The sequence below is a fragment of the Beta vulgaris genome, chromosome 4 (assembly GCF_026745355.1).
Source record: "Beta vulgaris subsp. vulgaris cultivar EL10 chromosome 4, EL10.2, whole genome shotgun sequence".
Lineage (NCBI taxonomy): Eukaryota > Viridiplantae > Streptophyta > Magnoliopsida > Caryophyllales > Amaranthaceae > Beta > Beta vulgaris.
In genome coordinates, this window is record NC_079205.1 from 50,362,609 (window position 1) to 50,389,933 (window position 27,325).

Below are 27,325 nucleotides of genomic sequence, written 5' to 3' on the forward strand. Positions count from 1 at the left end.
ATTATATTTGGATCCTCTAAAGTTTAAAAGAAACTCTACATGATAGAGTTGGTAGTCCCTAAAAAAAAAAAGGTTGAGTTGGTAGAATATTAAGCCTTAAATTAAAAATCAAAGACTCACATAATGCATTTAAAAAATCATTTTTATTTTTTCTCATCAAACTCACCCACTTGTACTCCCATTACAAGTAATATGAGTCTTTGATCACAAAATGAATGGCTGAGATGTAACATTGCCTTGTAGAGTTTTATATACAAATCTAACAAAGTAAAATTTTATATTCTTCTAACTTTTAATTAATTAATTTGTGACATGATAAATGTGCGTCCCTGTCGCGTTATGCTAATTTTCCACTTGCAGATTGGCCTCATCTTTTCATCAAAATAAAAATGCATAGTTTCATTAACATAATTCCAAGTCAAATTGGGTAATAAAAAATTAGACCAATAGTTTGATAAGGTTAAAAATATAAATAGTGAAAGTCATTCGTTTAAGATATAGTAACTGGTTATTTTCTAAGTATAATTCATAATTAACTGGCATTTGTAGAAAAAATAAATTGAAAGTTTGTAAATTTGATATTAATTGTATCCGTCAAAATAATAATAATAATAAATTGCGATATTATGCTAACATTATGTATTCAGTTTGAGAAGAATATAATCTCGTCATTTTTCACTTGTGATGATACCTTTTATTTTACAAACTATGCAACTTTCTATAAAAAGAGAGTTAAAGTGGGGAAAAAAAAGAGAGAGAACACATGATATGAGAGAGATAGAGAGAAAATCTTCATCGACAGAAGGTGTTTACACCTCATTTTCAGTTTCCTTACAGTTTTCATCCTTTTTTGTTGTTTTTTATTTGACTTTTTACACTATTCATCACCCCACTTATTAGATGATAGATTTACACAAAGCATATCTACAATTCTATATAAGATATATTTAAGAAATTAAATCAGCTGTTATAACGGATGTGAGAGAGAAACAAATAATGAACTCAAAAGCAATAAAATCAGACAACAGATTTACGTGGTTCACCAATTTGGCTACATCCACGGCACAGAGAGAGAGAATATTTTATTATGAGAAGAAACCAGATTACAGAGAGAACAGAGTGTTTTTCGTAGTGTAAAAGATAGGTTAAAATAACCTATTTATACTAAACGGCTAAAAACGCGTTTTCCGCGTAACTCTCCGACCCGTCCGGGTGAAATCCGCCCGACCGGGCAGTCCCCAGCTCTCCCAGACGTATATGTGCGCTCGATCGGGCGAGATCCCCCCGACCGGGCGAAACAACTTCTCCCATATTTGCTCCCGCGCCCGACCGGGCGAGGTTCGCCCGACCTGCCCGGGCGAGACGCAGGTTTGCGTCTCTTGCGCATTTCGACTAACATCTTCGATGCACAACAATTCAAGGCACATTCTTACAAATCTCCACCTTGACTTGAATCCTCTCACAATAACTAGAAAACCAGATGCATTGATCACAATGCCCAAAATCTCCCTTGCTGCACCCAAATCCTTCCAAATTCAGCACTGAAAAGTTCCTTCAATTTCTGAACGTTTGACTTGTTCCTGGCAGCTATCAACATATGATCCACATATAGCACTAGGTAGATAAAAGACCCATCTGTCAGCTTGTTATGATACACACAAGAATCATATGAGCTCCTGTTGTAGCCTAGCTTCATCATATAACTATCAAACTTCTTGTACCATTGCCTTGGAGACTGCTTTAGCCCATATAAGGACTTCTTCAACTTGCAAACACTGTTTTCTTTTTTTGGAACCTGAAACCCATCTGGTTGAGCCATATATATCTCCTCCTCCAACTCTCCATGTAAGAAAGCTGTTTTTACATCTAGCTGCTCAAGCTCAAAATCCTGATGTGCAACTATCGCTAGTAGCACCCTGATGGAAGTATGTCTGACTACAGGCGAAAAAATCTCATTATAGTCTACACCCTCCCTTTGTGTGAACCCTCTTGCAACCAGTCAAGCCTTATACTTGACCCCTTCTTCAGATGTTATCATGATCCCCTCCTTTTTCTTGAAAACCCATTTACAAGTAACAATTTTCCTCCCTGAAGGCTTAGACACAAGCTCCCAAGTCTCGTTCTTATGAAGTGACTCCATCTCTTCCCCCATCGCAGCAAGCCAATGGGTAGACTCCATACATGTAACTGCTTTCCTATAGGTTGATGGCTCATAGACATCCACCTCTTCAGCAACCTGCAGTGCATAAGCCACCATATCTTCAAACCCATATCTATTTGGAGGTTTTCCAAAATTTGTCCTCATAGAACGTTCCCGTGCCAGGCTAGGCGCCTCCTCACTTGGCTTCGAAGATGATGGTTCTTCAGAACCAATGTGTTAATGATCATCACTCTCATCATGAGAGACTTGCTGCTCCACCTGTTTATCAACACTACTACTATCTGGTACTTCAGCGGACATCACAGAAGGATTAAACATAGAATTTTCATCAAAGACTACATTTCTACTAAGTATAACCCTTCCATCATATGGAGACAAGATTCTATAACCCTTAACTCCATCTCCATAACCCACAAACACTCCCCTTTTTGCCCTTGGTTCTAATTTTCCTTCATTCACATGATAGTAGACATTACAACCAAAAACTCGCAAATATGAGTAATCTGCATGCTTACCTGACCACATCTCATATGGTGTTTTGAGATTGATCCCAGAATGAGGCCCACGATTTATCAAATAACATGCTGTATTGACAGCTTCTCCCCATAACCTTCTAGTCATACCAGCATTAGAAAGCATGCACCGAGCTTTCTCCAGAAGTGTCTGATTCATTCTTTCCGCTACACCATTCTGCTGTGGTGTATCTCTGACAGTGTGATGCCTAGCAATCCCTTCATTTTTACAGAACTCATTGAACTCAGACAAACAAAATTCCAGACCATTATTAGTTCGTAGCCTTTTGATCTTCTTCCTAGTTTGATTTTCCACCAATGCCTTCCACTACTTAAAATTCTTGAAAGCTTCACCTTTTGACTTCATGATAATCAACCAAGTCATTCTTGAATAATCATCTATGAAAGAAACAAAATACCTGTGACCTCCCAAAGACTCCACACGTGAAGGACCCCAAAAATCAGAGTGGATATAATCTAGAGTACCTTTTGTTCTATGAATGCCCTTAGGAAACTTGCTACGATGTAATTTCCTAAAAACACAGTGCTCACAAAACTCTAGGTTTGTGACTCTATGGCCACCCAGAAGATCTGCCTTGGAGAGGATTTGCATTCCTCTCTCACTCATATGACCAAGTCTCATGTGCCATAGCTTAGTCATATCCCCTTTCTGAACCTCAGATGAAGCAACAACAGCTGAACCTGAGATAGTAGAATCCTGTAGAACATACAAAGTACCACGCTTGACCCCCTTCAAAATCTCTTTTGAACCCTTGCAGACACACACAATTCCACCACTCCCTCTGAAACTGAAACCCTTACTGTCTAGTAGACTAAGTGAAATCAGATTGTTGGTCATCTGTGGAACATGTCTAACATTTTTCAAAGTATAGAAAATATCCTCATGAGTCCGGATCTTGATAGAGCCTATTCCAACTATCTTACAGACTGCACTGTTAGCCATCGAAATATTACCCCCATCTACCTGCTCATAAGTAGTAAACCACTCCCTGTAGGACTCATATGATACGACGCTCCAGAATCAAGAACCCACACATCACTATATGTTTGCTCATTTGCAACTAGAGCAAGGTCATCCTCAGAATTCGAATTTTCTGCTGCAACAGCAACAGAACCAGACCCAGATTTATTATCCTGATGCTTCTTTTTAGGACATTCCTTCTTCCAATGCCCCTTTTCCTTACAGTAGTTACATATATCATTAGGTTTAGGACCCCCTTTGGAATTTTCAGATTTCTTTAAATTCTTTTTACCATGTCCTTTACCACCACTACTGGCCACTAACCCAGAAGACTGATTTTTTGTACCTGTACTACCAGATGCCTTATGGCGCAATTCCCTAGTATGCAAAGATGATCTAACTTCTTCTAGGGACACAGAATCTTTACCAACAATGAAAGATTGCACAAAATTTTCATACGATATAGGTAAAGAAACAAGCAGAATTAAAGCGGCATCCTCATCCTCCACCTTCACATCAATATTACGCAAGTCTAGCAAAATTGTATTTAATTGATCTAGATGATCTCTAAGAGGCATACCTTCCTGCATTCGCAGATTGAACAGACGTTGTTTCAAAAGCAACTTGTTGGTTAGAGATTTTGTCATGTACAAACGCTCTAATTTCAACCACAGACTAGATGCGGTTTCCTCCTCCGTGACTTCAGTGATTATGTCATCTGTCAGACACAACATAATCGTTGAATGAGCCTTCTCCTCCAGAGTGGTCATCTCAGCGGTAACTGGATCTGTTGACTTCTTTGCCAACGGTGCCCACAACCCTTGTTGCTTCAGTAACGCCCGTATCTTGATCTGCCACAAACTAAACTATTCCTCCCAGTAAATTTATCGATTTTGACATTCACCCCAGACATCTTTCTCACACAGATCGATCACCAAAGCTCTTGATACCAATTTGTTATAACGGATGTGAGAGAGAAACAAATAATGAACTCAAAAGCAATAAAATCAGACAACAGATTTACGTGGTTCACCAATTTGGCTACATCCACGGCAGAGAGAGAGAATATTTTATTATGAGAAGAAACCAGATTACAGAGAGAACAGAGTGTTTTTCGTAGTGTAAAAGATAGGTTAAAATAACCTATTTATACTAAATGGCTAAAAACGCGTTTTCCGCGTAATTCTCCGACCCGCCCGACTCGCCCGGGCGAAATCCGCCCATCCGGGCGGTCCTCAGCTCTCCCTGACGTATATGCGCTCCCGACCAAGCGAGATCCACCCGATCGGGCGAAACAACGTTCTCCTAGATTTCTCTGCGCCCGACCAGGTGAGGTTCGCCCGACCTACCCGGGAGAGACGCAGGTTTGCGTCTCTTGCGCATTTCGACGAACATCTTCGATGCACAATAATTCAAGGCACATTCTTAAATCAGCTAATATTAGAGCTTAAAGTTTGAAAATTAAGAATAAAAAGAGAAAGGAATGAGCAGGTATCGCTAGGGTATCAGTTGCCCCTATCAGACAAAAAAATGTCAACTAATTGAGTTGTTTATATCTTTCTTAAATCTTAATTCCTTCCAACCATGCCATCATCAATCTCCTTCTACCACTCTTAAGACCCTCATTTTTTATTTTTTTTTTAATTAGGAAAATAAGTCAACCCAAGGGCCAACCCCTACAAGGCTACTAGCCTGTAGGAAACACCAACACATTGGCTGATAAGGCATGCACAGCATGCTAAGAAAATACCCCAACATAATACTGTGGGTGAGGATCGAACCCCTGACTTCAGGGGCAAAGGGGGAGCACTCTTAAGACCCTCATGATCCCATGACTTTACACTTATTATCATCGCATCTCATAGTCTCCCCTTCCTCTATCTCTCTAAAGATTCATATGATCCCAGCACTCCACTTCTCTTAACAGCGCATTTTGCGGTCTCCGTCTTACCCAAACCCTTAACTCTTACCAACTTAACTCTTACCGACTCAATCTTTTCCTCCTCCTCCACTACCACCACCTCCTCCACCATTGCTTTCCCCGAAAAGTTCAACTCCGTAATCCTCTCCTCCAACCTCACCACCTCATTAACTATGACTAAGTTAATTTTTACAATATTACAGCAAATTCTCCTTAACTCTAGAGTTGCCAAGTGAAAACATTGAACTGTTGTTAGAAACAACCCTGTAGAGTCGTCCATTTTGAGTATTAGTTCAATGTTATCACCTAACAACCATGGCATTTAGGCATTTACTAAAATATTGTTTGCAACTAAATGTAGGAGTAGTCAAGGGAACCTAATGAATTCTCTTGTGATACATCATGCAATTTGTGCTGAATCTATACTTGATGCTTAAAAGACGGACAATCCAATATCCTCTTAAGCATGCACAAAGTTTATCTTAGTGAATTTCTAATGAAACCTAATTTTAGATTTTATAACATGTTTGTTAGTGTTAGAAATGGATTGAGGGTGACAAAGATGATTACAAGACGAACAATGAATCTTCTAGGCGTGTTGGGACACTTTCCCAAAAGCAATATTCCTACCCTACACTGAGCACGGGTTACAAGGAATTCACTTCCGAGATACAAAGAAGAACAACGAAGATCATGCTCGTTATGAATTTGTCAAATGAGAGTAAGAGAGAAAGAATTTGTAGCAATGAATGAAACTTGTGCTTATGGAACTTTGAGAGAGTTTATCTGGTTTCTTTTCATTCACATCTATTGAATATGACTTATTAGAGCCTTTGCAACGTTTCAAAAGAAGCAAAACACAGCAATAACCGTCACTTGAAAAACCGTAAAAACCAGCGAAGGGACAGAGGAGCCCTTTCCTTTTCTTCACTTTGCGCATTTTTTCAATTCCCTGCCCTTTTTGTGCGAGCGCTCCGAACCCGAGCGAGCGCTCTTTCACTAATGTATTACGTACATTAGTCAACTCTAATCCACACGTTACTTCAAGTCACAACACCTTATCCTATGTGACTTAACGTAACGAAACATGAAAACCAACACTCCGATACTCTAAATATCCAACAATCCTCCCCCATTTAGAGTATCTAATTGTATAATAAGTGATCGTCGTCGGTGGGTTGTTTACCTCGTTTGAGGATTTTTCCCACGTTAAATTGTGTATATCATTTTCTACTTTCTTTGTCCATCTTCTACCTAATTTTCTCATTATCATTATTTGTTTCCGCTTGCGCTACTAACCCCAACACTACACCTTTTCATACTCGTCTAAAATAAACACCAAGTACATGTTATTTACTTCAATGTAAAACTCCAACTACACTATAACTAAGTAAAGTAGCATCATAGCTCAATTTGATTTAATGAGAACCATTAATACGGTACTTCCGGTAAGCAAAGACCATTTGATGATTCTACAAAACATGATGTTAAATACTATTATTAATATTGTTATCCCAGGTTTGAGGTCTTAGTATCATAATACTCCCAAGTGAAAATAAGGGTAAGCTAGGGTGAGGATGCTACTCGTTCGATGGTGTTCATAAGCCATGAAATAAGCATGGCGTTGATTGTTGTCCAATCCATAGGAGTGCATGGTATGGTGGTGCCAGTTTGGTGATTGTACCATCTAGGAACACAAATTTGCGTCGTACCTTCAAAGCTGTTTGTATTGCATCTGCCCATACAGCATAATTCTCACCATTTAAGTGGATGGGAGTAGGGGTTTATCTTGTGGACCAAGAAAGTAGGGTGAGTTAGACTCAATTTTTGATGGTGGTGGCGGTTCATCGCCAGCCATGGTGAGAGCGACCCTTAAACCTCAGCAACTGATACCATAATAAAAAGTAATTGGTAAAACCCACCCTTCTCATTGATTTACTAAGGAGTATATGTATTACAAGGACAAGAGTCCTATTAAGTAGATATTCTAGATAACAATAGATAAGAAGATATCCTAAATCTCTAAAAGTTTGGTTCATACGATTTTGGTATGATGTATGGGTTTAGAATGAGCAAAACCCATATCTAGTGTTTGTTTAATAATTTGAGAGATCTAAAACCCATACCTCAAACCCATAAGGTATGGGGTTAGAAACCCAAGCGGGGAGGTGAGTTTGGCTCATACCAATACCTCTAATTATTAAATAGAAGGAGAAACTTCATTCCCCAAATAAAACCAAACACATGGTATTAGGTATCAAGTTCCAAACCTATACCACCTTGATTTCATTCATGATTCCAAACCCATACCACTATATGAACCAAACGCCCCCATTATATATGGAAAATCGTGTTCTTTTGGTATCCATCCTCTTTATATTATTCAAAATAACCTTAATAATCTAATAAAATTACTAATTGTGTTCTCTCTTTTTTTTTAAAAAAAAAAAAGGGAAAAAAATAATCCCTACAATGCAAAACAGTTACATCTTACATCTGCACCATTTCAAACAAAAAATAGAACAATATTATTTGAATGACTCTTAAATTAAAAACTTCCACAAATCACTTACACATAATGTCAGACACGCATAGCGTGCAAAAGATACTATATCTCTAATATCCTAACAGATTTCCATCTAATGAAACTCGACTATTACAAAAAAATTAAAAAAAAGTCTTCGGAATTCTTTCCTATATATAAGAAAAAAAATATATCCATGTGATGTTTTGTCTGGTTTTTCAATGAGTTCAATAAGAAAATTAAACTTTTAATATTTTTACCAATATAAGTTAAAGATATTATTGATACACTATTATCAACACTACTACTATCTGGTACATCGTCGAGAAACGAGATGGGTTTCGATTTTTCAGATCTGGTTCTCTAGGTTGAGACGCGAGAAACGATTTTTTTCTATTTTCTTTTGAGAAACGAGTGGTTGTTCGAGCCATTTATTTTATTTTCGTTTTTTTTTTCATTTTTTTAGATCTGTTTGTGAATTTTTGTTTTAGGATTTTTTTTTTTCATTTTTTTTAGATCTGTTTGTGATTTTCGTTTTAGGATTTTTTATGATTTTTTTTCCTATTAGCTGCTTCTTGAGTGCAGGTTCACTCTGTTTGTAGTTCTTTTGATTTTTTTTTATATTTTTCGTTTTTTAAGATTAGTTTTGTATTTTTGTTTTTATTATAATTTTTGTAATTAGTCATTAAGTTGTAATAGTTTTTTATCTTTAAATATTAATAAGATTCATGTCATTTCATTTCCGGTTTGTATGCGAATTTGGTGGATAGTGGCATGGTTTTAATCTTACAGATTTAATTGCAAAATTCCAAAAAAAAAAATTTTTTTTTTACCTGGCAAGGTCATATTGCTGCGGTTTTGGGAAACAACCGCAGCAATAGGCCAAGCTATTCCTGCGGTTTCTAGCCAAAACCGCAGCAATACGTTGTACGGTTTTAATAAAAAATAAATATATTGCTGCGGTTTTACCCAAAAACCGCAGCAATATGTTCAAATATTGCTGCGGTTTTAAACCGCAGCAATATAATTATTACCTATTGCTGCCCCCTTAATTGGTTGAAAAAAGGGAAAAAAGTAGTACTTTTTGGTGGAAGAAGAGGGGAAACAAATATAACACTATTACTTTTTGGTGGACCCAGTCTCCTAATAAGGAAATGTAGCAAATAATTAAAAAAAAGCAACAATTTTGGAAAATGTAGCAAATAAATAAAAGCAAAGGGAGTATAATTTATCAATTAGAATTTTGACCCCATCTTTAAATTAGAAAAGGATATATTGTAGAAAATTTGAATATCCAATTATATACTCCCTCCGTTTCCTAAAGATCTTCCCTCTTTCCGTTTAAGTGCGTTTCCAAAAGATCTTCCCTCTTTTACTTTATTCCTTATTTGGAATTTTTTTCCCCCTTTTTACCCTCTCATGTCCCTATCATATGGTCCACCATACATTATTAATTCAATTTTACTCCCTTTCTCTCTCCTACTTTAATCCCTTTTTATTGTTTATTTTTCTTAACACCTTTCTCTCTCCTACTTAACCCACCCTACACTCCACATAAGTGGATCCTCTTTGGTATCTGTAGGAACAGTAACAAGGAAGATCTTTAGGAAACGGAGGGAGTATTTGACATGGACAAAAATGACCCATTGGCTTATATAATTGATAAGTCATATTTATATATAATTTTTAGGTTCATTTAGGTTGCATTTTAGATGATTTAGTTTCATATTTAGGCTCATTGATGCATTATATTCTTAAGTTATATTTTTCTACTCCTATTCGGTATGTTTTCTTGTTTTTGATGAATTTCAGGCATTGAGGACATATTTGGAGTATGATTAGCTAAGCTTGAGGATTAGGAGCACTTGGAAGGAAGCTACAATGCATAAAGATCATCATAGATAATTTATAGTACGAATTTGAGCGAAAACGAAGCGGAAAATCATTAGAAGAAATGTGAAAAAGGAGTCATGTCTACTCTTCTGATCATAACTTTTGATGTGATTCTTAGAATCGAGTAATTCCAGCATATTTGGAAACTAGACTTGAAGAGCTTTCCAACGATAGGTGGCACGCCCTGAGGAGATTTCTAGTCAAGGAGTTATGCCTTTCGGAAGATTGCACTGTTTCTGCTGGAATCTGCCACGTGTACGCGCGATCACTAATCCGCCTATTAATGATTTATTTAAGACTTTTCTTATCTTGTAAATTACTTTCCAAGTCATATTAGGTTATTGAATATTTATTTAGATAGGTTTTCATTCTTTCTCTCTCCTCTCCCCCTCTCACGTTATTTTTTAGGTTTTAGGGTTTAGTTTTCTCTTCCTCTCTTTCTCTCTAGTTTTTAGTGTAAACCCTAGTTTTCATTCATTTTCATTAATTTATGAGTTCTATTTGTTTCTTTCATTGATTTCTTTAATTATGTTTTCTTTTATGTTTTAGATTTCATTATTTATTTCATGAATGAGTAGTTTCTTTTATCTATGGTTAAGTTAAACCCTAGTATGATTTAATTCATGATTGTTTCTTTAAATTCTCATATTAATTGTTAATTGTTCTTGCTTAATTGATTGTGCATATTCCAATACTAGATTAGGGATAACTAGTATTGTTATATTCCATTGTCTTGATCACAACGGGAGTTGGATTTTGACGGATTTGAGTATTTCAATTAAGGACATGAAGTTCTCCACGGGAGTAGGTAGAATGGATTGTTAGGAAGTTAATGTATCGTGTTTAATGTCTTTAATTTGCATGATTCCACGGGAGTAGGCTTGAATGCATATTAGAGAAGCCATAGATACTCGGGAGAGGTTTATGGTACTTTATAGGGTGTACTTTTCCTTGTGAACATTTAATATATTAGTTTGGGGTAGAAATTATTTTGTATTATTTCGTGCTAGTGGGATACTTAACTGTAGAGTCTTTTATTTTTATATTGATTAGTATAGTTTAATTCACCATTATTCTTGATATTAATTCCCTTAGTCTTACCATTATTTAAGGCTAATCATAGAACAGCTTTCTCCCTGTGGATTCGACTCTGACTTACCCTACTACATAGTTAGGAGGATTAGTTAGGTTATTTATTTTTGTTAGGTGCGCGGCACGCCTATCAAATTTTGGCGCCGTTGCCGGGGAGACGGTATTGTTTTAGTTAGTTTTTATTGTTGTTGAGACTAAATTGTATATATTTTTTCCCCTTTTTGTGAATATTTTACTTTTAATTTTTTTTTTAATTTTTTTTGTATCATGGAGTCATGCTATTTTGATGATGGGGATAATTATTTTGCTAGGCAACATAGTAATAATTTTGTGAATTCTCATGTTTACAGTTTTGATGCATCATATCAAAATCCTCCCAATTTTTGCATGAGTTCTCCTGAATTACCTCATATGTTATGTGAATCCCATGTATATGCTAGTAATTCTAGAGCAATTTTTTCTTTTCCTCAATATGAGAATGAATTGTTTTGGAAATACTATCACAGACTTGGTGATTTTATAGGTCCTAATCATGGAATTGAATTATGGGATATGTGCCTAGTGATTTATGAGGGATTAAATGAAGAAACTAGGATGGTGGTAGAATCTATGTGTAATGGAGGATTTCTATTCCAATCACCTGATTATTGTTGGGATTTAATTGAGTGGTTGGCTAGAGATACTTATGAGTGGGAGATGTCTTCATCTGCTCTTTCACCCCGAACTTACATGTCACCACCTCCTTATTGTTCTAATTGTCAGTCTACTTCTCATGATTTTTCTTCTTGTGATGTGACATTAATAGATGGTTTCGACCCCTCTTCCCAATTTGAATGTCAATCTGCTCAGAATTCTAGCCCCGATCGTTTATTTATGATGATAATGAGGGGTGGATAATAAATGAGAGCTATTGGGATGATGAAAAGATTGAAAGAACGACTAATGTGATGGATGTTTTGCAGGAGGAAGAAGTCATGGTTGAAATTTCCTCTTTGGAGGAAAGTCAAGTTGAGCGTGAGGTGATTTATGAGTCTATCGGTACTACCTACTATTTTTGAGTCTCATGTTCCATTCTCTGATAAACTTGATATTATATCTTCTTCTCCTATATTATATCCTCCATCGTTCCTTCTTTCTCCCCTTTTGAATGACTTTCATGATAATGTAAATAATGTACAATTCGTTTCTTTCCTTCTTTTGAGTCATGTAAAAAGACTAACGCTTTTTCTTTTTCTTCTTGTAAATATAACTTTTCGTTTGATTATTCTTTTTGTAGTTTTAATAATTTTTTAGGACTAATATTTTTCATTTTTCCTTTTCACTGTTATCTAATATGCTCTGAGATGTTTGCAGGAACATATGATAAGCTTCTTCGAGCATTGAACTATTATGAGTGGTCTACTAATCTTAAATGGTCAAGCAAGACCTCAAAGTTGTGCTTCTCGGGAGGCAACCCGAGTTTTAACTTATTTTCTCTTTTCTTTTCTTTACTTTTTATTTTGATTTTTATCTCTGTTTCATCGTGTTTGAGCGATTTTACTCACTTTGATGTATGTATGTTTGTTTTTTTGAAGGTGGAACGAGATTAAAAAAAAAAAAAAGAAAAAAAAAGTCGTCAAAGGCATGGTCGAAGTTGTCAGACCGGGCAGATTTCGCCCCACCGGGCAGTTTTTGCCCTACCCGGGCGCGCAAGCGATTTTATGAGGCTGAAGTCAACCGGGCGAAGTCGCCTGACTGGGCGGGTTTTTGTGCTTGACCGGGCTAGGTGAAATTTCAGCAAAACAAAAGAAACCCAACAGAATCCCCTTCCCCTGTTTGTTTCCTTCGTCCTCATGCTACTTTGCTTCACGCCTTCTTTCCCCCGACGCTTCACCTATCTCAGACCACCTACCGCCGGCCTCTTGCTCTCTGCCCAGTACCGCGCCAGTCGCGACCCGCGCAACCCTTTCCTTCTCCGACGAACCGCCCCATTCTGCCCACCGCACCTGTACCTCGTTCGTCCCCTCCTTCTTTCCACCCAGTCTCCCTCCTTCCTCGTCTTCTTCCAAATACCCGCCGGCTTTCTGCTCGCCGTCCATCCTACCGCCAACCACCATCAACCTGTCACCATCCTCCCGCCTTCCTTCTTCGGCCAAGACGCATTCCCCTCTGATTTTTTTTTCTTTCTTTCTTTTTCCCCCCTTTTTTCTTTCCTTTCTTCTTTTTCTTTTCATTTGAATTAATCTGATTTTTTTTTCTTTTATTATTACCTTTTCCTATTATCATCTAATTTTTTTTTCTTTCTTTAATTGATGATTGTTGTAGGATTTGTGCAAAAGGCAGCAAAAAGTTCAAAGTTAGTCTTCAAGAAGTCGTGCAATATGATTTTTAAGCTTATTCGATACTTCAATTGGGTAGTAAGCTTTTATATTTTGTATTGTTAATATTCTTGATATGACTTTAAAATTTTTGCTTGGATTTTTCTTTTGATGCCCTCTTGTTGAGAATCTTTTCAACATATTGATTGAATTTTTGGATTATGGGATTTTTGTGGTGTTGTGGTATTGTGTTTTTTGGTGGGCGTTTTTGGTGATTTGGTGATCTAGGGGTTGGTTTTCGTTCTTTCTCTGAACTGGTTTTTGCAGTGAGGACACTGCAAATTCTAGCTTGGGGGAGGAATATTCTATCTTATTTTTGCTTTCTAGTGTAGATTTCATTGCTTTCGTAGGATGTTGCACGGTTTGTACTGCTTATTAGGAGTGGGAGTTTACGTGTAACCAAAAAAATTGTACTGCTTTCTTAGTTGCATCTGCATATATATTATCTCATTTAGATTTCATCTCATTCTAGTTGCATCTATGGGACTACTGCTAAAACTTGTTGAGAACCTTGTTGATATTTTACTACATTTGTTGAGTGTCACTCATCTTGTTCATGATACTTCATAGCACGATTGTCTCGCAACTTATTGTTTGTGGTAAGATTGATTGATCTATCTCTGGCTCGATTTAACGTTACTATGCAGACACCTTAACCTAAGTGAGCTTTTGTGCCTATAAACTGACGTATCTGTGTCAGTTATGTTCTTTCATGTGTGATTAGTTCCTGTTGTTGCATTGATCTTGACTTTGACTTGGTACTCCTTGATATTTTATAGTGCATACATTTTGATATGATTGAGGCGTTTCATTTGATGATCTTAGCTCCAAGAGTTATTCTTGTTTTCATATTATCCTTCCTTTAGCCCCGCTGAGCCTTTTCTGACTTTGTTTGATTGTTACCTACATTACAAGCCTTGACCTCATTTGATTCTTGTCCCAAACCTAACTTGGGGAGCGAGTATTAGTTTTGGTTTGGTTTGTATTGAATTGAAGTGCTCTATTTGTGGTTTAGAAGGATGAAAAATATGTTTAGTGAGCTTGGAAATTGAAATGAAAATTTGAAAAAAAAAACACACAAAAAAAAGGTGAAAATGAAATGAAAAAGAAGTGAAAAAAAAAAGTTGTGAATAAAGTGAAACAAAAAGGGTTATGATTGAATTGATTGAGTGAAAAAGATTGTTGATTATATTTGGAGATTGTTGGTTGTTGTAGGGAGTTGTTATGACCTTTTATGGTCATATTTTCAGTTATATGATGCTCCTCCTCTTGGTTTTTCCACCACAATTCCCAAATTATTTCCATACCTTTAACCTCAGCCCATTACAACCCTTAAAAGTCCTCTTGATCATTATGTATTGTATTGTTGAGTATTGAGCGAGTTAAAAAGTCAAAGTTAAAGAATATTTGCTTCATCTGAGTCGACTTGTTTAGGTTGAGAGTCATTATTTAACCCAACCCTTAAACACATGAGAGATTTGAGTGCACATAACTATAGTGAGGTCTGTCATATTTGGTGAAATCCAGCTTGGGGGAGATGGTCTGTGGTATGATTGGAGAGTCGATTGCGATACATGATATGCTATGTGGCTTTGTTCGAGATTGTTTTGATGCTTGGCTTATGTAGTGATTATATCTCTTGTGTTTTCAATTGAGTGTTTAGCGCTGTTGTAGTCCTATATTGTAGGTTGTCTAACTTTTCCGATGTCTATGACTTATTGCTTGAGGACAAGCAATGGTTTAGCTTGGGGCCGGGGAGTTTGATAAGTCATATTTATATATAGTTTTTAGGTTCATTTAGGTTGCATTTTAGATGATTTAGTTTCATATTTAGGTTCATTGATGCATTATATTCTTAAGTTATATTAGTCTACTCCTATTCGGTATGTTTTCTTGTTTTTGATGAATTTCAGGCATTGAGGACATATTTGGAGTATGATTAGCTAAGCTTGAGGATTAGGAGCACTTGGAAGGAAGCTACAATGCATAAGATCGTCATAGATATTTTATAGTACGAATTTGAGCGAAAACGAAGCGGAAAATCATTAGAAGAAATGTGAAAAAGGAGTCATGTCTACTCTTCTGATCATAACTTTTGATGTGATTCTTAGAATCGAGTAATTCCAGCATATTTGGAAACTAGACTTGAAGAGCTTTCCAACGATAGGTGGCACGCCCTGAGGAGACTTCTAGTCAAGGAGTTATGCCTTTCGGAAGATTGCACTGTTTCTGCTGGAATCTGCCACGTGTACGCGCGGATCACTAATCCGCCTATTAATGATTTATTTAAGACTTTTCTTATCTTGTAAATTACTTTCCAAGTCATATTAGGTTATTGAATATTATTTAGATAGGTTTTCATTCTTTCTCTCTCCTCTCCCTTCACGTTATTTTTTAGGTTTTAGGGTTTAGTTTTCTCTTCCTCTCTTTCTCTCTAGTTTTTAGTGTAAACCCTAGTTTTCATTCATTTTCATTAATTTATGAGTTCTATTTGTTTCTTTCATTGATTTCTTTAATTATGTTTTCTTTTATGGTTTTAGATTTCATTATTTATTTCATGAATGAGTAGTGTCTTTTATCTATGGTTAAGTTAAACCCTAGTATGATTTAATTCATGATTGTTTCTTTAAATTCTCATATTAATTGTTAATTGTTCTTGCTTAATTGATTGTGCATATTCCAATACTAGATTAGGAATAACTAGTATTGTTATGATTCCATTGTCTTGATCACAACGGGAGTTGGATTTTGACGGATTTGAGTATTTCAATTAAGGACATGAAGTTCTCCACGGGAGTAGGTAGAATGGATTGTTAGGAAGTTAATGTGTCGTGTTTAATGTCTTTAATTTGCATGATTCCACGGGAGTAGGCTTGAATGCATATTAAAGAAGCCATAGATACTCGGGAGAGGTTTATGGTACTTTATAGGGTGTACTTTTCCTTGTGAACATTTAATATATTAGTTTGGGGTAGAAATTATTTTGTATTATTTCGTGCTAGTGGAGATACTTAACTGTAGAGTCTTTTATTTTTATATTGATTAGTATAGTTTAATTTCACCATTATTCTTGATATTAATCTCCCTTAGTCTTACATTATTTAAGGGCTAATCATAGAACAACTTTCTTCCTGTGGATTCGACTCTGACTTACCCTACTACATTGTTAGGAGGATTAGTTAGGTTATTTATTTTTGTTAGGTGCGCGGCATGCCTATCAATAATAGAGATATGCTTGTCATCATGGGATCAAATCTTATAGAAAGTGAATCTTCGAAATAAAATCAAACTTTCATAATTTTTACTAATATGTAATTAATTAAAGATATTAATGATACAAAATGTGCATTAACAACCGTAAAAAAAGAGAATATGGAACATCCTTTTAGGATGGAGGAAGTAATTATAAAATCTCACACAGGCTCTGTTTTCTTCAACTTATTTTTGCTGAACTTAAATTATTTTTGGTCAACTTAAGCTTTGTTCTCTTGTGCTTATTTTTTCTTAACTTAACTTAATTTAACGAAACTTAGTTTTCTAAACTTAATTTATTTTTACTAAACTTATTCTTATTGTTAAACTTAACTTATGTTTGCAAGAACTTAGAGTATATTTTAGATTTTCAGTTGCACCTAACTTATTTTTGTTGAACTTGTTTTTACTGAATTTTTTTTTTCTAAACAATACTTATTTTTGCTTAATTTATTTTTATTGAACTTGCTTATTTTTGTTGAACTAAAAGATATTGTTACTAAAACTTATTTTAATTAGTTGAAGTGAACAAAGCATTATCTTATATTTGCTAAACTTATTTTTACTGAAACTTATTTCAGAAATTATTAAAAGAGACGGTCTAATTTTAATAAAAAACATTATCTTCGGCATAAAACAACTGAATCGAGTTGAGCTGAATTGAATTGAATTAAATTGAATGTAATAAATATATAAATAATATTTAAACAATAATAATATGAATATTAAATAATAATTATAATGATAAGTAATAATAATGGATAATAATCACTAGTAGAATAAATGCTACTTGCTGCGGTTAAAAAGTGCCTTATTGCTGCGGTTTGGGGCGCGCAGCAATTAAGGGCGCAGCAATAGGTATTAATAATATTGCTGCAGTTTTAAACCGCAACAATATTTGAACATATTGCTGCGGTTTCTAGGTAAAATCGCAGCAATATAATTATTTAATATCAAATTTTTGTTATATCTATTGTTGCGGTTCCTAGATAAAACCGCAGCAATAGGTACTGGAACATGAATTTTTTGTTTTTTTTTTTTTTTTTTTTTTTGCATTTTGCCATCAAATTTGAAAGGCAAAAAAGCTAAAAGAAATAAAACATTACTGATTGAAATTAATGACAAAAACTTATTATACAAAATTCAAAATTATAATATATTTAAGATAGATTATAAAAAAGTTAGAATTGTAGTACCAAACATAAGAATAGGAATATAACTCCAAAAAAATATAAAAAAAATTATATACTACAACTATATTAATATCACAAAACACTAGATCTAAAAGTAATTTCATACACAAATAATTACAAAAATATTATAATAACAACTATAACAACATTTACAAAACAATGCAACAACAGAACAATGCAACAACAACACACAACCCTGGAACAACAACGACTTCAGCGATGACTGGCAGCACAGTGAGCATCGGCAGATCAGCGGTGCACCACCGCAAGTAAACGGCAAGAACAGGACCCGCAGCACAACGCAAGTAGAGGAGAGAGAGTGTTTCGAGGGAGGAGAGAAAAACATAGGGCCTCAACAACATATTTTTATTACACCTATTGCAAAATAATATCATCTCTCCCGTAAAAAAAAACGACATAGAACGAATGAACGGCGAGTGGAACCACGAACTGGAACGACGAAGGACTTGACTGGAACGTCGCACAAACGACGAACTGGTAGAACTAGAACGACGCATGTATGAACGGCGAATTGGAACGGCGCACGAAAGAGAACGACTGGAACGACGAACGAACTAGACGACGCTGGATGCGGGTTCGCCGGAATGGAACAACGACGGGAGGCGTGAAACTGATGTGGTTGGGTTGTTAGAGCTGAGAGAAGGGGGGAGAGAGACGCGTGAGAGGGGAGGAGAGAGAGAGATCCGTGAGAGAAGAGGATACAGAGAGGCGTGAGAGGAGAATGAGGGAGTATGTGAGGGAGGCGGTTTTTTTAGGGTTTAGTAGGAGAGGTGTGATCTTAAATGTAGTATTATACACTAGGGGAAAAAAGCAGAAGGGCTGCGCAAGTAGGGCTGCGCATTTTTAAAATGCGCAGCCCTACAGTTGAAGGGCTGCGCGTTTTTAAAACGCGCAGCCCTTCTGTAGTGGAAGGGCTGCGCGTTTTTAAAACGCGCAGCCCTTCTCTAGGAAGGGCTGCGCTTTTTTGAAACAAGCGCAACCCTACTATCAATTTTTTTTTTTTCGATACAAACTATGCATGCGCGCCTTTACTTCATTTTCCCACTTTCATTCTCTCTCTTCACTTCTTACTACCCCAAGTGCGATATTCCCACTTTCATTCTCTCTCTTCACTTCTTCGAGTGTTGCACCACCACCACCACCACCACTTTGCTGCCCTAATTCGAGCACCACCACCCCTTCGCGCACACATTTCGCGCCCACCACCCCTTCGCGCACCAACCACCCCCTTCGCGCACCACATTTCGTGCACCACCCCCAATTCGCACACCACATTTCGCGCACCACCACCCCCTTTGCGCACCACCCCCTTGCGCACCACCCTCTTCTCTTCTCTTTTATTTTCTTCTCTTCTCCACCATTTGAGTGGTTAATTAGGTATGGATTAATTTTGTTTTTAAGTTACTTTTGTTTTGTTAATTGAATTAAATGGTTAATGTGCAATGTGGGTTTTGTCAATTGTAGGAAGAAGAGGCTAAGGAAGGCAAGTAAAGTTCCAAGTATCTCTTTTCTCTTCATTGCTCGTCGTTGGTGTTAAGAGGTAACTACTTTAACATGTAGACAAAGTTGATAATTTATTGAATGTATATGTATTTTTTTTAAATGAATATGTAATATATTATTTGTTGATATGAGATTGTATGAAAACGCAATGTGATTTAGCTATATATATGAAAATATATAACTAGTTGTTTGAATCATCATCATATATGCCTAGATACCCGTTCAAGACTTACTCATTAGGGGTAAGTCTTGAATAGTCCCCGGTTTGGGACTGTTCTTGGACGTTTGATCTCACTTAGGTGGTGAATGTTGTCTTCTTTTCAATTCTGAGGAAAATCTTGGCTTATCTTTCGCTACATTGTTCTCTGGGTACATATGTAGATAAGCAATTATCTACATTGTGTACTTGGAGAACTGTAGGGAAATGCTGCCGGATTTTCCTTAGAATTGGAAAGTTGGCATATATTCACTAGTGAGATTAGACGTCCAAGGATGGGTTAGGTTGGAGTGATAAGGACCTTTGACTGCATGCATACAATTGAACATGTGACTATCTTAGCTTGTTGTATACGTGTGTGATTTGAATATGTGAGTGTTGTGTACTTTAATAATGATTGATGCATTATAATGAATGTTGTGTTTAATTATTAGAGGTGGTCTTCTTGAATGAGATGGATCGTACTTGGATGTATGGTAGTCGTGAATCGATTGAGTTTGTGAATGGGGTCTCGGAATTCTGTAGAAGTGCATTAGAATATCAAACATCCTCTGGAGCAGTCGACTTTTATTGTCCTTGTTTGGATTGTAGAAATGTGAGCAAGGTTAGTAGTATACATGTGGTTAGGGAGCATGATTTCGCCGTGGGTTTAGGCCTCAATACCATGTATGGATTTGGCATGGTGAGCAGGGGAGGTATATGGGAAGCTCTGGATTAAAGAATGATGTATGTGAAGAAAAAAAGAAGGATGATGATGAGTTAGGGGATGAGAATTTGGATGATGAATTTGGAGATGATGATAGGGATCGGGTAGACGAGATGATACACGAGGTTGAAGATCAGTCGTGTAGACGACCTCGTATTTTTGAGTCTATGTCTAAGGCTGCTGAAAAGCCGTTGTATCCAGGTTGTACAAAGTACACCAAACTTTCTGCGGTGGTAACACTGTTCAACATTAAGTCGAACGCTGGTTGGACGGACTCTAGTTTCACATCGTTGTTGGAAGTTTTAGCTGAGATGCTCCCTGAAGGAAATGAACTGCCAAAGTCGTACTATTATGCGAAGAAGTTGATGTGTCCTTTGGGTTTAGAGTACGAGCGGATACATGCTTGTCCTAACGATTGTGTGCTTTACGTAATGAGTATGAGCATTTACATGAGTGTCCACGTTGTGGATTGTCGAGGTACAAGCGTGAAGGAGCTGGAGGTAGTGAAGGACCACCAGCCAAGGTGTTGTGGTATCTACCCATAATACCTAGATTTAAGCGCATGTTCTCAATGAAAGGAGATGCGAAGAATTTGAGGTGGCATGCAGATCGTAGGAAGAAAGACGGTCTGCTCAAGCATCCGGCTGATTCGCCTGAGTGGAAAACTATCGACAGGGTGCATAAGTCATTTGGTAATGAGGATAGGAATCTGAGGCTTGGATTATGTACGGATGGCATGAACCCTTTTGGCAATCTCAGCTCGCAGCATAGCACATGGCCAGTAGTTTTAGTGGTTTATAACTTGCCTCCTTGGTTGTGCATGAAACGCAAGTACATGATGTTGTCGCTTCTTATATCGGGGCCCAAACAACCTGGAAATGACATAGATGTATACCTTCAGCCGCTTGTTGAAGATTTACAGAAGATGTGGAACGAAGGAGTGTTAGTATTTGATGCGTATGCTAATGAGATGTTCACTCTGCGTGCCATGCTTTTTTGTACTATGAACGATTATCCAGCTTATGGGAACTTATCTGGGTATAAGACTAAAGGAAAACAACCTTGCCCGATTTGTTTAGATGACATGAAATCTACACACCTTAAGGGCTGCAAACATGTGTATATGCGCACACGAAGGCTCCTCAGCCGCGACCATCCCTATCGGTTTAAGAAGAAGGCATTCGATGGGACGGTTGAAGAAGAAGTTGCTCATAGACCATTAACTGGTACTGAAGTTTATAATCAGGTGAAGGGCATTGAAACAGTCTTTGGTAAACCTGCTAGTGAGGTTGATAGACCTACAGGATTATGGAAAAAACAGTCCATTTTTTGGAAACTCCCATATTGGAAAGATCTAAAGGTCAGACATTGTTTGGATGTCATGCACATAGAGAAGAATGTTTGTGAAGCTATTATCGCGACACTTATGAATATTCCGGGCAAGACAAAAGATGTTAAGGCGTCACGACTTTACTTGGAAAAGAGGGGATTCGACCAGAGTTGTGGGCTCAGAAAAGGGACGGAAGGAAGAAGAAAAGAGGGGAGGAAAGGGTTGATGATGAAAATCAGAAAAGTAAAAAGGTGGAGGATTCGGAGAAAAATTATTTGCCACCAGCTTGCTACACGATGTCGCGTGCAGAGAAACGGATTTTTTGCGAGTCATTGTATGGCATTAAGGTCCCTACTGGCTACTCATCGAATATGAAGCGCTTTGTTACTTAAATGGTGAGTTGAAGTTATCGAGTATGAAATCGCACGATTGTCATGTCATGATGCAAGTATTCTTACCGATTGCAATTCGTGGGATACTTCCAAAGCATGTGAGGCACACCATTACAGAACTGTGTTCATTTTTTCATTCAATCTGCAGCAAAGTCCTAGACCCGTCGACCCTCGATTCCTTGCAGACTAGAGTAGTTGAAACTCTATGCAAATTTGAGATGTATTTCCCCCCGCATTCTTTGACATTATGGTCCATCTCATTGTCCATCTAGTTCGAGAAATTAAGCTGTGTGGTCCAGTGTTTTTGAGGTGGTGCTATCCTTTTGAAGATATATGGGAACTTTGAAAGATAAAGTTCGTAATCCTGCACAACCAGAAGGTAGTATAATTCAAGGGATTGTGGGTGAAGAGATCAGTAATTTTGTGGCTGAGTATTTTGCTAGTGTTGATCCTGTTGGACTTCCGACATCCCGACACGAGGGCAGACTTGAGGGCAAGGGTACAATTGGTTCAAAATTGATCACACCTTCCGTAGAAAAGCGTAAACAAGCTCACTTATTTGTATTGCATCACGTACCAGATGTCCATCCTTATTTAAGTGAACATATGGAGGAATTACGTGTTAGCAATCCTGGAAAAGGAGTGAGGGCATTGACGCAAATGCATAACAAGACTTTCATTGATTGGTTTCATAAACGAGTACTCAATGATTTGGATGAAAGTGTTCCTGAAACAGTCAAGTGGTTAGCATTTGGTCCTCGTGAAGCTGTACGCTCTTATGAGGGTTATGATATTAATGGGTATACTTTTTGGACTGAACGTCAAGATCTCAAGTCAAGATCGCAACAAAATAGTGGTGTTTCACTTGTGGCGTCGTCTACACAATATGCAAGCTCGAAAGATAAGTCGCCTGTACATGCTGAAAGCAACTACTATGGGCGAATACAAGAAATCTGGGAGCTGGACTACTGTACTTTTAATATTTGCCTCTTGTGTTGCACGTGGGTTGACAATAATCGCCGTTGTGTAAGAAACGATGATCCTTGCGGTTTCACCCTTGTTGACCTTAGTCGTTTACGTGAAACTGAGGAGCCATTTGTAATTGCATCACAAGTGAAGCAAGTATTTTTTGTAACTGATCCTGCTGATCATAAGTGGTCAATTGTTGTACCTGGTAAAAGGAGTATCCTCGGTATTGGTGATGTTGATAATGAGGAAGAATATGATGCATTTGAGGACCTCCCCCCTTTACCTATCCTGAAATTCGTGTGGAAGATGATGTAAATATGTCGGAGAATTATATGCGTGTAGATCACACGGAAGGGATACATGTACTTGAGGATCCTAAGAAAAGGCGGAAGCTCAATAATCATGAGACATAAACTCAGGTGTGTGTAATTTCTCCAATTTTTAGGCTTCAATTTCTTGTTGGTTGCATTTTGGGAACGAAAAGGCCATTTCCGGCCTATTTTGGCCTTTTCGCTCCCAAAATGTACTTATGAAGTGATTTAACCCAAATTTTCTTTGAACATGATTATATGATGTATAATGTAACTAGTATGTAGATTTTTAGGCTTTAATTTCTTGTTGGTTGCATTTTGGGAACGAAAAGGCCATTTCGGCCTATTTTGGCCTTTTCGCTCCCAAAATGTACTTATGAAGTGATTTAACCCAAATTTTTTTGAACATGATTATATGATGTATAATGTAACTAGTATGTAGATTTTTAGGCTTTAATTTCTTGTTGGTTGCATTTGGGAACGAAAAGGCCATTTCGGCCTATTTTGGCCTTTTCGCTCCCAAAATGTACTTATGAAGTGATTTAACCCAAATTTTCTTTGAACATGATTATATGATGTATAATGTAACTAGTATGTAGATTTTTAGGCTTTAATTTCTTGTTGGTTGCATTTGGGAACGAAAAGGCCATTTCCGGCCTATTTTGGCCTATTTTGGCCTTTTCGCTCCAAAATGTACTTATGAAGTGATTTAACCCAAATTTTTCTTTGAACATGATTATATGATGTATAATGTAACTAGTATGTAGATTTTAAGGCTTTAATTTCTTGTTGGTTGCATTTTGGGAACGAAAAGGCCATTTCCGGCCTATTTTGGCCTATTTGCTTTTCGCTCCCGTGCACACCCCTACCCCCCCCCCCCGCCACCCCCTCCTCTTGCTGCCACACCCCCCCCTTTCCCCCCCCCCCCACTGCCCCTTCCCCCTGCCCCCCTGCAGCCCCCCCTCGCCCCGCAGACCCCCCTTCCCCCCCCACTGCCCCCCCTTCCCCACTGCCCCCCCTTCCCCCCACTGCCCCCTTCCCTCCCACTGCCCCCCCCTGCCCCACCTGCCCCCTGCAGACCCCCCTGCAGCCCCCTTCCCCCCATACCCCCTCCCCCCCCCCCCCCTGCCCCCTCCCCCCTGCAGACCCCCTCCCCCCCCCCTGCCCCCTCCTCCCAACTGCCCCCCCTCCCCACTGCCCCCTGCGACCCCCCTTCCCCCCCCTGCAGCCCCCCTGAACCCCCTTCACCCCCTGCCCCCACTGCCCCCCCTTCCCCCCCACTGCCCCCTGCAGCCCCCCCTCCCCCACTGCCCCCCTTCCCCCCACTACCCCCCTCCCCCACTGCCCACCCCCTTCCCCCCCACTGCCCCCCCCCTCACTGCAGCACCTTACCCCCCTTCCCCCCCCCCCCCCCACTCCCCCCCTTCTACATACTAGTTACATTTTTAATTTGCCTATTTTTTTTTAATTAATTCGTATGTTTTTTTACCATTTCAGGGACATGGAGGATGTGCATACGGATACGAGTGCGGAACACACTACCGAGGATGAGTGTTTCGATCACAAAAAGGAACAACGGCAAATGGTTATGGCTCGCCGTGAAGAAAAAGGTATACAAACGTCAATTGCAAGTAAGAACTTGCAGACGAAAAAGAGGAAAGGAAGGGGACCTACAAAGTCACTAGGGAAACCCACCCTAATGACTTTGGAGTACGATCAATTGGGGCAACCTTGTGGAAAATGGCGTCAAAAGTATGCCATGCAAATTGGGATTTGCATGCATAAGCTCTCCATTCTCCACTCATGGAAAGAGGTCCCCGAGTCTTTGAAGAAGATGATTTGGGAAGATACTATGGTAAGATTCGCGTATAATTATTTAGAATTTTAACACTTTAGTTAAATATACTATGTAATATTGACTAATTTGTGAAATGCGTTCTTTGTAGAATCAATTCCATATTCCAAATGATGAAGCGAAGAAGAATTTGTTTCTATCCGCAGTTGCCCAAAGGTTCCGAGACTTCAAGGCCAAGCTAGTGTCGGGGTGGATCACGAAGCGGAGAAAAGTCGGGGGAACAAAGAAGAAGAAAATCTACGACGGGGAAGCAACACCTTCTTCTGAGGCTTCACATGACACATCATTCGAGGATCCCTCCAAGCTTCCATATCAGATATGGAGGCATATCACAGCTGAGCAGTGGCATGCATTTGTTGCACAAAAAACAACTACCCCAGAAGTTGTTGTAAGAATTTTTTACTAGCTAAGATTTAATACTTCAGATCCAATATTATATAACACCATATCTAACCTTTGTTTATATTTGTGTGTTTCAGGCAATTCGTGAGAAAAATAGCGCGAATGCAAAATCTAGGAAGCACTATCACCATCTGGGTGCTCAGTCGATGGTCAGGCGAGAGAATCGTGGATGTATGACCATTACCCCACGATTGCGTCGACCACGACATCGGGCACTAGCTCTACGACGACAGTTGCACAGCGGCAACCAGATAGAGTGCTCGATTGGTGGTGTTCCATGCATGGGGTTGATGCAAAGGGACAGAGAGTCATACCTGATCCCGGAACAAAACAGATAGCTAATGCCATTGTAAGTACATATTATAAGTTATTGATAAGGTTTACATAATAATATAACTTCTGCGCTCACGAGTATTTCTCTCTTATCATTTATGCAGATTGGCTTGAAGGAAAAGGAGGCAGCTGGTGAGTTCACTCTAGAGGACAAGTTGATGCCTTACACGAGACTCTAGGACGGGACCAGTATGGACGTGTGAGGGGCGTAGGAGGTGTCCGCCTCGGGGTGAGAAAGGTGTATGGTGATCAATACACCTCTACGTCCAGATCCACTACCTCCAGTGTCAATTCATCACCTTCCATAGATGTAGAGGCTATGAAAGCCGAACTTCGGGAGGAGCTCAGAGAGGAGATGACTAGAATTTCAACGCCATTTTGGCGCAGATGGGCTTACCGACTTTTGGTGCTTTCACGCAGGGCAATGTTCCTATGCAGCCTGTTCCTACGCAGCCTCGTCCACAACCGGAGTTACGGTAATTGTTTAATATCACAACTATTGTTCTTAAATATGTTGTTTCATAGACTAACCTTGAATAGAGTTTTTTTTTAAAGGAAGAGACACCATGTGAGCTATGTAATCAAGGAGATGGTCATGGTAGATTCATTATCGTGGCTTATGGATCTGTACAGCCCCCTAGGGACCGGCCACTATTGCACAACCAGCCAGTAGCTGATATTCACTATGTGGTCAGCGTTTCAGACATTGTGCCCGGTTTCGAAGCATTTCCTCTTCCGCTGCCGAATGCAGCAGTTGGTCTACAGTTATTGTCTGATTCCATTGGCAGTTATATTCTATGGCCGCGTGCATTGGTGCGGTTATCAGATCAGGTACAATCTCTAACATAAGTTATATACATAGTTTTCTTTTATAGTTCCTATATATGATTGTCAGTAATATATTTTAATTTAACTAATTACTAGGGTTCGGGGAAGGCCGACAGGAAGGGAAAGAAGGTAGCTTCACCTTAGGGAGGCCGACGTGCCCAAGTGGGAACGAATTCTTCGGCAAAGTATCCACTCATTACGGATATGGAGGTGGTGCAACGCCTTACTAAACCGTGCTTCTGGCTCATGAGTGCATTAGCGATGCAGCCGATGAAGCAATGATTGAGATTAAGTTGTCGCACCACCAATTCACTACATTGATGAGGAAACATCGACCTTCATTTCTAAGGTTGATATTAAAGAATTCTTACTTGGGGAAGAGTTGAATGTTTCCATGATACAAACATTCATGAGGTAATACTTTATTAATTAAGTAGTATTCAATCCAACTAATAATAACTTCCATAATAAGTAAGTTTTATTTTTATCAATATGAATTCTCAGGCTATTATACAATGATGTGAGGCGATCTAGTCAGCCAATCTTTGGTTGGTTATGTCCAAACTTTGTA

At 38.3% G+C, this 27,325-nt stretch overlaps 1 protein-coding gene and 1 pseudogene across 1 annotated transcript; both read left to right on the forward strand.

Moving 5' to 3' along the window:
• Positions 1-18,106: 18,106 nt before the first annotated feature.
• On the forward strand, positions 18,107-21,514 carry LOC130591174 (uncharacterized; annotated as a pseudogene).
• LOC130591175 (uncharacterized) lies at positions 19,220-26,406 on the forward strand. The gene is made up of 5 exons (XM_057394110.1): positions 19,220-19,285; positions 19,373-19,448; positions 24,834-25,191; positions 25,283-25,573; positions 26,365-26,406. The coding sequence occupies exons 3-5, from the start codon at positions 24,838-24,840 to the stop codon at positions 26,404-26,406; spliced, it is 687 nt and encodes a 228-aa protein (XP_057250093.1). The 5' UTR covers positions 19,220-19,285; positions 19,373-19,448; positions 24,834-24,837.
• Positions 26,407-27,325: the final 919 nt, after the last annotated feature.